At 34.6% G+C, this 17544-nt stretch overlaps 2 protein-coding genes across 2 annotated transcripts in view; both read left to right on the forward strand.

The window, feature by feature from the left end:
- LOC110022538 (protein transport protein SEC23) overlaps positions 1 to 9311 on the forward strand; it is a gene marked incomplete in the record, with an annotated part of 19705 nt that extends 10394 nt beyond the window's left edge. The window contains 3 exon segments of the mRNA XM_020721530.1: positions 1 to 102; positions 8954 to 9025; positions 9174 to 9311. Coding sequence (XP_020577189.1) covers positions 1 to 102; positions 8954 to 9025; positions 9174 to 9311 — 312 coding nt within the window.
- A 2341-nt stretch (positions 9312 to 11652) lies between these two features.
- LOC110022535 (60S ribosomal protein L4-1-like) lies at positions 11653 to 15903 on the forward strand. Its single transcript, XM_020721527.1, has 3 exons — positions 11653 to 12246; positions 12431 to 13003; positions 15650 to 15903. Exons 1-3 carry the CDS (start codon positions 11701 to 11703, stop codon positions 15761 to 15763), a joined length of 1233 nt encoding a protein of 410 aa, XP_020577186.1. The 5' UTR covers positions 11653 to 11700; the 3' UTR covers positions 15764 to 15903.
- The last annotated feature ends 1641 nt before the right edge of the window (positions 15904 to 17544 follow it).

A 17544-nucleotide genomic window follows, 5' to 3' on the forward strand; every position in this document is an offset into this window, starting at 1 on the left:
GCGGACGAAGGGAAAAGTGCAGCGGCCTTAGCAGCTTGTCGAACTTTGGCTGAAGAGCTAAGCGAACAACGTTTCCCGGCTCCTAGAATTCTTTCTTTCAAAGTAATTATATTTTGCTTGCTTCGATTTTCTTTCTTGGGTCATTTGCATAGATACCGCATAATTCTTATATTTTTATATATCTAACACCTAAACTTTGATATTTAAGTGCATACCACTTAAGACCTATAATATCACATCGAAAATACTATTATTACTAACTTTTTAATAATGAAATACATTGTTTCATGCACATATTTATAACACCGAAGTGTCATAAATATAAATATCAAACTTCAGGTGTTAGATATATAAATACATAAGAATTGTGTGGTACATATGTAGAAGCTGAAAAGTAGGGGTTGTGTTAGGTAGTCAACAACCAACATAAAGTGAAAAATCATGACATGAATCATTTTGATCATTTGTGTAAATGTTAAGGTGTCCCCTGGAAGCGACATATTGTATGACCTGAGTACAGTGAAAAGTGTGCAAGGGCCGCTACACTGGCGCCCTGGTGTAGTGTCAAATAAGCAAGGGTTCCCACATTACGGATGAATGCGAGTAAAGAAGTTAGTCCATTGAACTAATATTAGAATAAAATCTTGAAATATAAGTACTCTTACAGGTAAATTAATGGAATTAATTGATATTTTGATTAATAGAAAGATAAATATCTTATGTATTCAAGAAACTAAATGAGTTTGAGAAAATGCTAAGTTGATTAATAATTTAGGTTTTAAACTTTAGTATTCAGGTAAGACTCGCACTAGAAATGGTGTAGTTAGAATTATAAATAAGAGTTTGATAGATAATGTTGTAAAAATTAATAGAATTGGAGATAGGATTATAACACTTAAGATTACTGTTGATACTATGATTTTTAATATTATAAGTGCTTATGCTCCTCAAGTAGGTTTAAATATATGTTATAAAGAACAATTCTGGAGTGACCTAGAAGACTTAATACAAATGATATCTCTTGAAGAAAGAATATTTATTGGAAGAGATTTAAATGAACATGTTGGTGTGGTAGAAGATTTTAAAAATATTCATAGTGGCTACGATTTTGGAGTGATTAACGAAGAAGGTAGAACCATATTAAAAGGTGTGAACGCTTTAGATACCTTAGATCTATTGTTCAAAGTGATGGTGATATAGATGGGAATGTTATTAGTAGAATTCAAGTTGGTTGATTGAAGTGGAGGGATGCTTTGGCTCTATTGTGTGATAGAAAAGCACTGCTTAGACTTAAAAGAAAATTTAATAAGATGGTGGTGAGACCTGAAATGCTCTATGACGTTGAATGTTGGCCTTTAAAAGACATGCATAAAACTAAGTGTTGCCGAGATGAGAATGCTTGGGTGGATGAGTGGCTTTATGCTTAGAGACAATGTGAAATGAATATATCCTTGATAGGGTTGGTGTCAGAGAGACTCTTCTTAGATGGTCTATATTAGGAGAGTAGATGTTTTAGATTCGACTTATGTTAAGAAAGACAGAGGTAGACCTTGAAAAACTTGAGCATATTTTATAAAAAATAATCTTAATTTATTAGAGTTAAATAAAAATATGACACTCAATAGGTCGTAATGGAGAAAAAGGATTCATGTAACCGAACCCACTTAGTGGGATAAAGGTTTGTTGTTATTGGTCTCTCCACGACTCCATCGCGTATTTTGAGCTTAATTGGACTTTTTTTGTTATGATTCATGCTTTTGCTTTTTCTATAAGTCAAAGTATGAATGAATTATTCACATTTGCATCTTCCATCTCGTTTCCTCCTATATTAAATGTTCCGTGGCAGACAACAATTCATTTGTTCCGATTTTGTTATTTTTAAGTACATTGGAAATAATCTTATTCATGGGCAATTACTTACATATCACCTGATGCGTGTCAAAAGGCCCACGGAAGTAGATTAATAATTTAGCATCTTAGCGTTGAACAAAGATCCAACACACACACAAATAAAAGAAAAGTAAACAAGATGAGACACTTCAATTTTACATATAAGTCGTAGTGAACAGCTGCGATGACGTTCGTAGATCATCATGATTGCCAGATTATGACACCACGTTGTTACCTTCCAATTGGGCACCAAAAGCTTCAAAAAATGGTTTAATGGCTCGATCTAGGCTTAATTTGGCTCGGATTGGGCAATGTTTGTGTCATTGCATTCATCTTGTCGAGTTAGTCAGTTTGTTCGTAAGTTTGTTGAGATCGGAGTTCTGGATGATTTTTATTTGAAATTTGAATATTTCTTGCTAAAATAATTTTTTCAAGATTCATGCCACTCATCGATATCTGTGTCGAATGATGAAAATTTGTTGATGGCGAATTACCACTTAATTATATATTTTTATATCGAACACCTAAATTTACTTTTTGCATTTACACTGCTCAAATATTTCTTATCACATCAAAAATATCACAATTTTAACTTTCAAAAAGTGAAACTCACTCTTTAATGCATAGGTAAGGTGACATATATATGTAAAAATTAAAGTAGAGGTGCTAGAGAAGTAAATTCATTAGAATTGAGTGTTATGTGTGTATCTATTTGCTCCCAAGTCTTTCATGCAGATGATAGGAACAAGACAAGTTTTCGTAAAAATTAGGGCATAGATAATAGATTCTATTTCATCAAAATAGTACAATCCCGGATACATAAAAGTTAAACACGGGGTAAGCGATCTCTCCTAAACCCTAACCCTAAGATTTAAGATAAAATCACACATAACATAATTCTAAATATATTAAGCCCTATTTATACCCCACAATAATAACCAATAAATAAGTAAATTGCCCTTTTAGTTTTGCACTTAACATGTCTTCAAATTATATTGTGGGAGCTAACATTACTCCTTTCCTAAAAGGAAACTTTACCCTCAAGGTAGAAGTGAGCAAACTATTGTTGGATCAAGTCGTATAGCTCCCACGTGGTGTCATAATCTGGCAATCTTTTCCATTTAATATGCATTTCTTTCCCCCTTGTTGATTGCTAACACACCCCTTAGGACTCGAGTGGCTTTCGGAGAACTTCCATATCCTTATCCTCTCCTAGGAAGTTTCTTATGCATAAAACATAATCTATTGGTGTAACCATGTTCTTGCTATGCACAATTTCTCTCAATATTCGATCAATTGTTGTGCCCTTAGTAACTCCCACTAAACTAACTTCAACCGATCGACTGCCTTGGATGACGTCAATAACTACATTAGATATTAGACATGTCCCTAGATGTTGTAGCGTGTCCTTTGCTTGAATTTTTCCAAATTCAAAATATGCATGCTTGTAGTACCATATAAGTGAGGTCTCCTGAGACTTGAAATGAGACCTAGGAGTTCTTTTCTGTAAGATATTCAAAAACATGCTTCACACTATCAACCCAGTTCATAATAAAATGTGTTGACATTGTATTCATCCACTCTTCATCTGTAAGATGCAAAAATATCCCATTTTCTACTATCATCCTTGTATTGTATTTCCTAAAATTATCGTCTAAGACAAATCTAAGACATCCACTAAGAAAAATATGAAGCAAGAATACCGAGTAATCAATCCAACATCGACCCGCCGAGGACAAATATACTCTATGGAAGACAAATAGAAGTAGAGATTAGAGAACGAACACAAATATTCAACCCTAAGCTCTCGACGAGACAAAGCTTTTCGCGGGTTTGAGATGAAGAGGAGAGTCGGCCGAAAGTTTTCGAGAGGGGAAATGCCGAAAGGGAAGCCGAAGTGTCAAACAAGCGAACAGTAATGTGGGGTAGGGTTTAGGCTTTTTACTTTTTACAATTTAGTTTGAATATATTAATATATATAAATAATATATTAATTATATAACTTATATTATATAAATATATAATATTTATATTACTAATACAATTTATTGATATATTATTATTATTAATTTATTATATATTATAATTTATAGAATTTAATTTTTAAAATTTGATAAATACGAACAAAAATGATTCGAACACGAATGAACGCGTCACTGTTCGTGTTTGGTTCGTTTAACAAACCGAACGAAAAAAAATTGTTTGTGTTTGTCTCGTTTGCTTATCGAACGAATCGCACACGATCTCCTTGGCAAACCAAACACGAATAGTTCACGAACAACGAGCTTTTTTAACAGCTCTATCTGTGATAGGGTTGGTGTAGCTCATGTGACGGACAAAATTAGAGAAATTCCTCTTAGATGGTTTGGTCACATTAAACGTCGACCATCTGATGATCTGTTTAGGAGAGTAGATGTTTTAGATTCAACTTATGTTAAGAAAGGCAGAGGTAGACCTAGGAAGACTTGGGCTTATTGTATAAAAAATGATCTTGATTTACTAGAACTCATGATATGACACTAAATAGGACACAATGGAGGAAAAGGATTCATGTGGCCGACCCCACGTAGTGGGATTAAGGCTTTGTTATTGTTGTTGTTATACTAGTTATTATTGTTTGGTATAAATAAGGCTTATTATCCTTAAGGTTAAGTATGTGATGAGATTGTTGACTTGTGTCTTCGGACTAGGGTTTGAAATAAATTGTCTACCTTTTGAATTGTAGGTTTTAGGGTGAGGGTTGGGAGAAATCGTCCACCTCTCAAATTATAGGTGTTTATCATTCATGCATTTGAGTTGAGGTGCTTAGTGTTATTAAAATAAATATATAGTTGCCCTTACTTCTATGAAAAACTTATTAAGTTCCTATCACAGTAATGTTAGTTTTTGGATCATTGCAAAGTGTTGTCAACGGGTCTTTTAAACCTATGTGAAGCTTAAGCTCCATCTCTTAAATTTGATTGCCTCTTCTACCATAAGATTCAACCGGCCTTGTTAGCACTTGATTGAAACCCTAGGGGTACCAGTAGGTGCGCACACTCTTGATTGAAACCCTAGGGGTAGCAGTAGGTGCGCACACTGATGGGAGAAACTCCTGATCTTAGGGTTATTACATGTTTGCATTTCCTCCGAAGTGACAAACTGCATGGCACTTAAAGAAATTCTACAAATTGTTGTAGTTGTTGGATCGAAGCATCAATCCCTACAACTCTGTGTCATGTGTCTCTTGTATGTTTTGTAACTCGATCAATAATCCCAACCTTGCATTTTGTATTGCCTTAAATGTGATCTTGAGTGTCACTAAAGTCTTGTACAAACTAGGCTCACCACGAAGCACCACCATCTTGTCTCCCTCTTTGAACTCTCTTATTAGGAGTTTTCAATTCAGCTTAGTCTCCTCTAAGGACTGCAATCATTTCATACCTAATGTCACATCAGTGCTCCCTAAATCTAAGAGAAGAAAATTCTCCGTCACTTGATTATCTTGTATTGTTAAAATCGCTCCTTTACAAACTCTTTTGCTCTTCCCACATGTCCCCACTATATAGCAACACCATTACATCCTACTCTCAAATTTGTCTCCGAATGAGACTTCTACCACATCCAAATGAGGGTGTTCCCCCTCCTGCTCCACAATCTCCTCTATTTTTTCATCCCCTGCCTCATCATTGCACATTATGAGAATTTGTAAGTTTTGAACCGAAAGCACAATCCCTTGGCTTGCTTCTCCTGAATATCTATCTCTATAAGGTGTTTGAATGTCATCTCCGGTCATAACTCATTATTCTTGTCCCATGCTACCTCCCTTTGGAATCTTATTGTTTGAATTTTTGATATCATCGTGGTTGTGGCATTTCGGTATAGCGCTTCACTTGTGTTGCTTCTATTAGCCCGTTCCTTTACATTTTTATCTTCAAGCAATTGCACTAATTCTATAGTTTCTCCTAATCCTCACCATCTCAGCTGACCAAGTGTTGTTTGAATCTTTGGCTTCAGCCCCTTTATGAAATTTACTTCAAACACAATTTCGAATATCCCTCTCTAACGGTTGGATAACAGCTTAGATTTCTTCTTATAATCCATTAAGTACTTTTCCTGGACCAATGCAAAAACAACTCATGTAAATCTCCTTCTCGTGTGGTTCTAAAACTCTACAACAATCGATCCTTAATATCTTCTCATGTTTTGATTGGCTGACATTGTATTCTCTATTGATACAATGGTAGAGCTTTCCATTTCAAACACAAGCCCTCTATCATCAATTTTTCTTCCTCAATCAGTCCATTAACATCAAAGTATCTCTTCATGCAATAAACTCAACTATAGTCATCATTTTCTTCAAAGATCGACATTTTCAACTTCCTTATGTTTGAGTCTTCTCTCCACTTTCATCACCAAATTTTGTTCCGCCTATAAAGCGGGGTTTGGACTTTCTTCCCGTATTGATTACCCTTACTCCAAAAGCCTAGCTCACCCGTATTCCTTTCACCCGGAAGGTCGTCGTATCAAAAAGCACTGCGCAGTTGGATGCAGCCCTCGACTGACGTGCCACCCACCGTGGTTCACTGTTCTAGGCCAACATCTTTCAAATCGATCTTCTGCACCTCAAATTGCTTGTCGTTTCGTTTGGCTTTCCGCCGCATGTTCAGCTATCTTTGGATACATTGTAATTCCTTCCAAATATTGTCGCTCAAGTCCGCTCCCGATTCCTTCACTCGATCTTGTGGCTCCATATCCGCCTAAGGCTGCAACGCTGCCCTGATGCCACGCGAATTCTTTTGATTGTTAGCACCCGCATCTACTCCAGATGTCGTCGCTCGATCCTGCAACAAGCCGAGAAACACTCTTCTATTTCAAATTTGATTTGGCCTACCTCTCTCTTTAATTTTTCCCAAAAGTATTTACTTTCTTGGTCGTCATTACTCCCAAGACGATTTTTTATCACGAAGGTGGAACTTTTGTACACCGTGATGTCATCATTGTCTTCCCCGCTAGCTCGAATCATGACTGTATCGTGAGATGTAGTCATGAAGGCGGTGCCACGATCCTACATGGCTTGTGATTCAAAAATATCAAAACTCTATGCTTCGATTTTGTACATCGCGATTCAATATGCAATGCGATAGATCCTGTACAACACGATCCTTTCGTTGGCTTCCAGGCTAGCTTGAATCGCGATTGTATCACGAGGTTCAATACCAAATCAAAATGGAACTACAAGTATGCAAAAGTTCAACATCTGCATGCTTGTAGTTCCATACAATTAAATCTCCCCTCCATGGATGAGAACAACCCCAATTTGATACGAGCGAGACAAGTTTCTGCAGAAATTAGTGCAGAAATAATATATTATATTCTGACAGTACGATATCAAAATGATACAATTTCGAATACATAAAAGATAAACACTTATAATTCGAGAGGCAGAATTCTGCTTGTCTGGAACTCGGCGATCTTTTTCATTTTTTCTTCCAATGTCGTGAATCTCCTCTCCATGGACAAGAACCACACTTCATGGACGAGAAACACTCTTCTATTTCAAATTTGATTTGGCCTACCTCTCTCTTTAATTTTTCCCAAAAGTATTTACTTTCTTGGTCGTCATTACTCCCAAGACGATTTTTTATCACGAAGGTGGAACTTTTGTACACCGTGATGTCATCATTGTCTTCCCCGCTAGCTCGAATCATGACTGTATCGTGAGATGTAGTCATGAAGGCGGTGCCACGATCCTACATGGCTTGTGATTCAAAAATATCAAAACTCTATGCTTCGATTTTGTACATCGCGATTCAATATGCAATGCGATAGATCCTGTACAACACGATCCTTTCGTTGGCTTCCAGGCTAGCTTGAATCGCGATTGTATCACGAGGTTCAATACCAAATCAAAATGGAACTACAAGTATGCAAAAGTTCAACATCTGCATGCTTGTAGTTCCATACAATTAAATCTCCCCTCCATGGATGAGAACAACCCCAATTTGATACGAGCGAGACAAGTTTCTGCAGAAATTAGTGCAGAAATAATATATTATATTCTGACAGTACGATATCAAAATGATACAATTTCGAATACATAAAAGATAAACACTTATAATTCGAGAGGCAGAATTCTCCCAAACTCTAACCCTAAGATTCTAAACAACAATAACACATGGCCTAGCCCTAAATATATCATGCCCTATTTATACCCAGAATAATTACTAATAAATAATTAAATTGACCTTTTAGTCTTGCGCCTTACATAATTTTTCAACTTATTTAGCGGAAGGCGTTGTGAGCTCGTCTAACAGCTTATCAAGGATTCACGTATATTTGTAGCTGCAACATTCACATAGGAGAAAAAAGTTCTCGAGACACCTAATATTTTATAGGAGCATTTACATACATAGCACGCAATTCTAATATATTTACATATCTCACCCCTAAACTTTTTATATTTACACATATAGCGCTCAAATTTTTAATATCACATAAAAAATAACACTATTGTCACTTTTTAAAAGTGAAATATAAGCCTAAAGCGCCAATAAAGATTGAAAAAATTAAGAAGTCCCACAAGTTTGGTAAATATGTCATTAAATTGTGTTACTTTTGATTCGTGGAGTGGAGACTTATTTTGACAGTATTTCATTTTTTTTATGAAGTGCTGTCTGTTTTGTTTGGTTCTTTAATGAAAGATAAGATTGCTTGAATGAGGTTAAATTAAGGATCATAGGTTGTCATAGGGAAGCTGAATTCTTCTGCCAAAGTGTAATGGTAAATTTTCATACATACCCACAAAGTTCTTATGAATTTACATATGAACGCCCAAAATTTGTTATTTACACTTTATCGCACGTTAACGTCATAAACTTATGCAAGAAAATGTACATTTCACTTTAAAAACTTAGAGATAGTGGTATTTTTTGTGTGATGTTAAAGATTTGAGTGGTATGTTCCTTAACATGAATGTCTACTTGTTAGATGGGGAAATTTACGAGAATGGTGTCGTATGTAAATGCCCCTGTATTCAACTTCGCATGTGTCATTCGCCTTATTTTTATTTTCCTTATTCCAGGAGGGAAGCTCACAAGCTCGATACTTCGTATCTCGTCTAATTCCGGCTCATAAAGATCCTCCCTATGAGCAGGTATGGTTGAATTCTTGAACATATGGACTTAGGAGTGTAATTGAGCCGAGTTGTGCTCGAGCTCGAACTCAATTAACGAGCTTTATTCAATGAATTCGAGCCACCTCACGAGTCAAGACTAATACTTCAAATTATTGTCTCATTCCAGGAGGCGAGATTCGCTCAACTCCGCTCATTATCCACCGCTCAAAGAGCGAGATTGAAGGCGAGTTTCTTCCACACCGACGATCCGAGCTTCTGCGAGTGGATGCGGAGCTTCAAACTGGCCGCTCCCGAACCGAGCTAACGCCGAGGAATGACATGATGAAGATTCGAGGCAGCTTCAGATCTTTCCATTATATCAAATTTAGAAAAATTTCATTGGAGCTTCCTGCAAGTAAATATTGCTTGAAATATATTTAAGATTTTGAGTGGAAGAGATGAATAAGGAATTATTGTTCATTTGAAATTGCATTTGTTGTCGCTTGCTCTATTTTTCCCTATCCCTTCGGTGTAAACTGTAATTTGCTTTTGTGGCCTGAGTGCTGGTAGGAAATTTATGTAACAACATATTTCAGCTAATTCCTAATGTTTTACAATATGGAATTTTGCATGCATATCATACAATTTTTTTACATATATCGCACCCAAAATTTGATATTTACATTTATAACATTTTGGTGTCATAAATCTATGGAAAGATGTATTTCATTTTTTAGGATGTGATGGTGAGTGGTATGCATGTAAAATATGAATGTTTTGGTGTTATAGATGTAATTGGTCAAGCATTGTATGTAAATGCCTCTTTATAAGAATAGTAAATCATATCATGTTATTATTATGCTGTTATGATATATAAAATTAAGTGTATTTTATTATATAAATCAACCTATTTCTTCCTTTTTATTGGCACACCTTGAAGTTTATATTATAAAGATAATTACATAGTAGCACTCACAACTAGGGGTGTAAGCGAGCTCGTGTTCGGCTCATTTATATTTCGAGCTCAAAAAATGTGTTCGTGTTTGACTAATTTGTTTAGCGAGCTGAATATGAGTCATTCACGAACAAAGAGTCATTTTGACAACCCTAATCAGGTAGTCATAAGATATTAATAATTGAGGTAAGATTTAAAACATCATTTGAATCTAATTTAATAATTTTTATTCAATTTTCTTTATTAATATTTTTAATTGATTATATATATATATATAATTGATTAGTAATATTTCAAGTCAAAACGAGCCGAACACAAATGAATAAATATTAGTTCGTGTTGTTCGTGTTCAGCTCGTTAACTTAGCAAACGAGTCGAGCAGGAGCTTCTTAGCAAGCCGAACACGAGCTGTTCGCGAACAATTAGCTGTTTTGACAGCCCTACTCACAACGTTGCTATTTACACAATAGTCAGGCAAGTCTTTTTTATAACAAACCCACAAATTTATGTGTGCCATGATCATTCATTATGAATTTGATAAAAATGAAAAATATGAGTGAGTTTTTATTATGAATTTTGATTTCTGAGGGACAAAATTAAAAAAATAAATAAATTCAATATATATATATATATATATATATATATATATATATATGAATTTTGAACATTTTCATTCATTATTAATCAATAATCAATTTGATCTATCAGTCTTGAGTCAAGGAGAGACCAAACATTCAAATAATCAAATTTACAAATGAGTGAATGTATACATATGAAATTGGTTCCCTAATAAATTATTTTAATATATTATATACTTAAAATATATGTATATGAGTGAACCTCTATTTATTTATAAATTATTTTTAAATTGAATCATATAAATTTTCAAAGTATTTGTACACTGAAAATGTCTAAGCATGAACAGACCCATCAAAGAATCTCAAGACCATCCACTCAACTAGTCAGCTCGTGTATTGAGAGGACGGCGCTTCCAGACCGATAACAATTAAATCATCCTTGAAAGAATCTATCTGATCTTTTTAATGCGGATTAATCCAGCGCCCTCTAACTCACATGAAAAAAGTTGATCATTCAGCTCCAGAGTAGATAAAATCAATTCTAAAAAAAAATGGTCGCTCGACCTAATGACCACTCAGTTATATCTATGGCCCCCTGAGTCATATTCATGTATCGACTAAAAATGCTCTTTTCATATTTACGTACGATAAGGGTACAAAATGTAATGTACAAACCACCATTCCTATATATATAGAGTCCATTCCATGAATAAAAATTACAGAAATTTACTCTTCAATATTGTGTTAATGATAAGTTTTAATAAAAAAATTAAACAATCGACTTTTAATAAACCTAAAACTATATATTGATATACGATCCATTTACATACATATCACCCAATTCTTATTTACATCATCTAATCTTTTATATTTATATTTATATCACCTAAATCTTTTATATCACATTAAACATATTATTTTCTTAATTTTTAAAATTTAAATGCGCTTTAAAATTTAGTTGCTAGAAATGTAAATACATGATAATTGTGTAGTATGTATGTAAATCTTGATTTTTGAGCAACATCAATAATCCTAAAAAGAGAATGATAGATTTGTAAATAACAAGTTTAAGGTGGACTATACTATGTATTTGCCTCTTAAGTTTTAAACCCTAATTCGCCCCACCTATAAATATCTATCTCCCTTCACTCTCAACCCTCGCTCATCCCCAACTCTTCCCGATGGCCGCCTCAAAACCCATTGCTCGACCTCTGGTCTCCGTCCAGTCTCTCGAAGGCGACATGGCCGTCGACGACAACGCGGCCGCCTCAATACACCTTCCGGACGTTCTCCGCGCCGTGATCCGACCCGACATCGTTCGCTTCGTACACGATAACCTCTCCCGCAATAAGCGTCAGCCCTACGCCGTCTCAAAGCGTGCCGGCCATCAGACCTCCGCCGAGTCGTGGGGTACCGGTCGCGCAGTATCCCGTATTCCTCGCGTTCCCGGTGGCGGAACCCATCGTGCCGGCCAAGGAGCGTTCGGCAACATGTGCCGCGGCGGCCGGATGTTCGGCCCGACCAAGATCTGGCGTCGATGGCACCGTCGCGTTAATATTAAGCAGCGTCGTTATGCTGTTGTGTCTGCGCTCGCGGCTAGTGCTGTGCCGTCTCTCGTGCTCGCTCGCGGGCATCGGATCGAGTCTGTTCCTGAGATCCCTCTTGTTCTCTCTGATTCGGTTGAATCTATTGAGAAAACTTCATCGGCGATCAAGATTCTTAAGCAGGTTTTATTTACTTCGCTTTCTCACTTGCTCTGTTTTGACCAGCTAATCTAGTGGTTTATCATTAGCTTAGATGATGAATGTTAATTAAGACAATGGTTGTGATTGGAATTATAGAATTTCTCAGCTCTGATACAAGCTAATTACCGGGATCAACGTTTATATCAATCATTGATTAAGTTGGCAGGTTGGAGCTTATGCGGATGCGGAGAAAGCTAAGGATTCGCTCGGGATCCGTCCTGGAAAGGGAAAGATGCGTAACCGGCGTTATATCTCTCGCAAGGGTCCATTGATCGTGTATGGAACAGAGGGGTCTAAGATTGTCAAGGCATTCAGGAATCTCCCTGGTGTTGATGTTGCTCATGTTGATCGTTTGAATATTTTGAAGCTGGCTCCTGGTGGTCATCTTGGGAGGTTCATTGTTTGGACTAAATCGGCATTTGAGAAGCTGGATAAGGTGTTTGGAACCTTTGAGATTCCGTCAGAGCTGAAGAAGGGTTATGTGCTTCCGAGGCCAAAAATGATTAACGCAGATCTTGGTAGGATTATTAATTCTGATGAAGTGCAGTCTATTGTTAAGCCAATTAATAAGGATGTGAAGAGAAAGACATTGAAGAAGAACCCATTGAAGAATTTGGACACCATGCTGAAGTTGAATCCTTATGCTAAAACGGCAAAGAGGATGGCTCTGCTTGCTGAGAAGCAGAGGGTGAAGGCTAAACAAGAGAAGCTCGGCAAGAAGAGGAGCACACTCACTAAGGTAAAATGTTAATTGTTTTATACTAGTTAGTTGATTTTGCTGTACATGTTATTCTCATTGCAATCTGTTCTTTTCACCTTTCAAAGATGAATTAGCATTTTGATAAAATTTATTTCATCATTTCACACTAATTTGATGATTGCTTGCTAAACTTTAATATCTTGGAAACACTATTTAGGTTGATAAGCAAATACATTTTTTTTCTTTCTGTATTCAGTATACCTTAATATGTGCAGACGGTATGAAAATGTGTTAATTTTATTATTTTTATTTTTATTATTATTATTATTCTTATAATCTTTGCTCGTTAAAATTATGATAGCTCAATGTAGTTGATTTTTTCTCTAACTATTTGATGGCATAAGGTGTTATGATCTTTATTCATTAGCTTTCAGGGCTGTTTAACTGCAAGTAGGATTTGGTTGATACTGTAAATTCAAATTTTGCAAATTTTAGTTATTTGAATTTTGAAAAGCATATGTTATGATAAATGTTAGATTGGGTTGCATCCAGGGAAATTGTTTGGATTTTTATTTCAAAATTCAAGTTAGTTAACTCAAATAATATTTCAGTGATAATTATATGAATGTTAAATCTTATTGTATGTATTTAACTTGTTTCAAACTTAGATTAATTTAATTATGATTGGTGTAAGAGAACATTTCCATTAATATCTACTTAGCAATTTATTATGCTATTTAAAATAATAATCTCTTTGTAGCAATTTTTTTGTTGATAGAATATTACTAGTTATAAATTGGAACTTTTAATTGATCCTTGTAAGGTTTACTAAGTCATACGTAACATACATTATAATTCTTAAATATAATTATTGACTTTGCACTTAGTTGTAGTCTTGTAATCGACCCTCCATGCCCCTTTAGTCCTTTTAATGCTTCGGCCTTCTTTCTTCATTTCATTCATTTTGTGGTAGTTTACACTTTAGGAAAAAAACCTCCTTCCTGGCTTGGAAGATCGCTTCACCTCTGGCAACTAGCTTTTGTCGCTTCAATCAATGGCAAAAGCTACCTTTTATCAATCAATGCCATAGAAACCTATACCTAGAACTCCTATTAAGATTAAGAAAAAGAATCTCTGATAGTGCACAAAAGAAACTTTGTAGCGGAGTATTGGCTTTTTTTTTCTCCCCACATGAATAAAAATAAAGAAAAAAGGGAATGAATTTGAATTCCCTTATGATGAAAGAAAGGGAAAAGTCTTCATAAGAAAATGATGCTATTTGACCACATTGTCTTAAATTCTCATAGATTTTAGGTATATTTTATATAATCTCTGATAGTGCACAAAAGAAACTTTGTAGCCGAGTATTGGCCTTTTTTTTTTCTCCCCACATGAATCAAAATAGAGAAAAAAAGGAATGAATTTGAATTCCCTAATGATGAAAGAAAGGGAAAAGTGTTCATAAGAAAATGATGCTATTTGACCACATATTCTTAAATTCTCATAGATTTTAGGTATATTTTATATGTGGAGCATTTACATATATTCCACAGTTCTTATGTATTTACATTTCTAACACTAAACTTTTATATTTATATATATAACACTCAAATATTTGACATCACATAGAACAGTGTTATCAAAGTGCAAGGTGATACACACTACTTTTTTTTTCCTTTAAAGAGCAAAGGCCAAAGCTAATCGGCGCTTTTATTAACTAAATTGCTGATAGGCTATACAAAACTATTAATATATAAATACATTCATTAACAATTATAAAACATAAAGTATGACTTCAAAAGTTGATATAACATAGAAGAAAATGTGGTACAATATATAACTTGAAGGCAATTATTGAGGGAAAACTTGAAAATTATAATTTCAAACAGTTTATATTAGTTTATTGCAGTAATTAAAAACTTAAATTGCAAAAAAAAGAACCTGCAAATTAACTTCAATGCTTCTAAACGAGCCTCAGCAAAGCGAAGCAAATGTCACGCGCTTCACTTTGTTTTGCTCATGAAACATGATTTTAATAACACTGACAGAAAATATTCCACCATTTCTAATGTGTGAAATACACCTTTTCATGCATAGATTTTTTTAATACTAACTTGTTATGAACGTAAATATCAAACCTTAGGTGTCAGGTACATGAATGCATAAGAATTGTGTGGGTATGTCCTGTAAACTTCCCTTTATATTGATGTTTATTCTTTTCAAATGGTTTTTTGAACTGAAAATCTGTAATGAGGCTAGGGCTGGCTCAACCTTGACAAGACAATTATGAAGCCGAACTCGAGTTAGCTCACAAGTCGGTTATATTAAATTGTACCCTTCATTTGTTCAAACTATAGCTCTTTTATGATATAGTTCTCTATAATTAAGTCTCATTTGCTAGCTCGATTGTCAAAACATATATTTCATTAGTTTCTGAGGTTCCATCTCCCCATGAGTGTTTTATTTCTTAAACTCTGATTGTTTACAAATTTTTTAGAAGATTTTGCATGCATATCTTCATTCCACTCAATTCCCATGCAATTACATATCTAACACCTAATTCTCCTTTTTTTTTTTACATATATACCACCTTTTTTTATGCATGAGAATTGGGTGGTGGTATGTATGTAAAATGCCCCAAATTTTTTATTTTGATATGTAAATATATTTGAATTTTGGGCACAGGAGGAAGCTGCAAAGGTGAAGGCTGCAGGTAGCGCATGGTACAAGACGATGATATCGGATAGTGATTATACTGAGTTTGAGAACTTCTCAAAATGGTTAGGCGCGTCTCAGTGAGTTTTAGTGTCTGTTCTTCATGATTTTATTATTATTAGTTCCCTTCTGTCTTTCTGTCTGTTGTCTTGTTTTGAATCTGTGTTACAATCCAAAGGATTTTTTTTTTTAAATGCTTTTGAATCCTCATGAATTTTATCTTATTCAGAGACCAGTTTTGAATCCTGCTTTATTTATAATTTTGTTCCTATGATCTCTTTCAGTTTATAGCGAAAATATTTGCGTACGTAAGACGTATGCAGCGCGTACGTAGCGGACCAAGTTATTTGTGAGTTATTTTCAGGTTATTTTTAATAATACCGAAATAATCCATAAATAATCCAAAAATAAAGATCGCGGGTTATTTCTGGGTTATTTCGGTATTATTGAAAATAACTCAGAAATAACCTGAAAATAACTCAAGAATAACGTAAGTTGCACGTAGAGCTACGTCGGGAGTTTGGCAAGAAAAAACGCTCATCAGAGGTTATTCAAAGGATATTGGGGGGTTATATTCGCCTTATATACCCCTGTAACCTCCAAATAAGTTTCGCAATTCTATAGTTCTGGTAGGTAGAGGTAAGTTACAGGAGGTTACACGAGATATAATGCAGATATAACCCTCTGTACTCTCTGAATAACCTTCAACGTACTCAGCGCTGCGTACGTTTGACGTGAAATATTTTCAGTTTATAGCCCGGGTATTTACATATTTACCCTATTAAAATCTGCTTTTTTACATTTGACGTGGTGAGAAATTATCATATGCGGATGAAGTATAATCACTTGTAGGTAATTCTTTCTTCATCTCTTTATCCATGTAAATCGTAAAATCCTAATTAATGAATATTATTAACTAACATATTCATCTGTTTTGATTGGCTTCATATTTAATAATTTTATTTAATTATTTATTTATCAATTTTAGTTGTCTTTAATTAATGTTTAGTTGAAATGAATTAATGTTACTTACTGCATAATGCTTTTGTAAATCCCCATCTCTCCCTAAAAGCTTATATGTAGACTTGTAAATAGCAATATTGCATGCGGATGCGGGGCATGTTTTTCAAAATTTTATACCCACTGCTTTGTATGACATTTTTTTTTCATGGCCTGTAATAACAATAATTTGTTGATATTTAAAATTTAAATCAAACATAATATTTATTCGGGTCGTATATTCTGAATGATTTGTAGGTGAATGAGTGTTGCGTACGTCGTATAGGTTATTCAGAGGGTAGTGGACCGTGTTATACTTCTTGTAACCTACCTGTAACTTGTATCTTCTAATAAGTTCTGTGTTTCTATTTTTATATATTTGTATGTTACAGATAGGTTATACAAGGAAGTTATATGAGGTATAACGTGAATATAATCTCAGACAAGCAAATTTTTGTCTCTCGATAGAGAAGTTATTGCTCATTATGGGCTGTGTTTGATGCCCATCTCTGATTAGAACAATTATTTTTCTGTGATCTCCCTACTTTTAAAATTTAAACACATTCTTTTAATAATTTATCACTTCTAATTACAAAAAAAAGCCTACCCAATACGTATGTAATTACATATTTAACACTCAACGCTTTGTTTTTTATATCCAGATCACACAAATTTGTCCCACATAAAAAAACATCTAAATTGTATTTTTTTCATGAATAAATAAAGCAGCATAGATGTAAAAATTGAAATTTAAATGTTAGATATGCAAATACAAACTTAAGTGGCATGTATGTAAACATTAAAAAATAAAATATGGAGAAATATATAAGAATGTAAAGGTGCAATAAAGAGAAAAAATTAGGTGC

The sequence above is a fragment of the Phalaenopsis equestris genome, unplaced genomic scaffold, assembly GCF_001263595.1.
Source record: "Phalaenopsis equestris unplaced genomic scaffold, ASM126359v1 Scaffold000196, whole genome shotgun sequence".
Taxonomy (NCBI): Eukaryota; Viridiplantae; Streptophyta; class Magnoliopsida; order Asparagales; family Orchidaceae; genus Phalaenopsis; species Phalaenopsis equestris.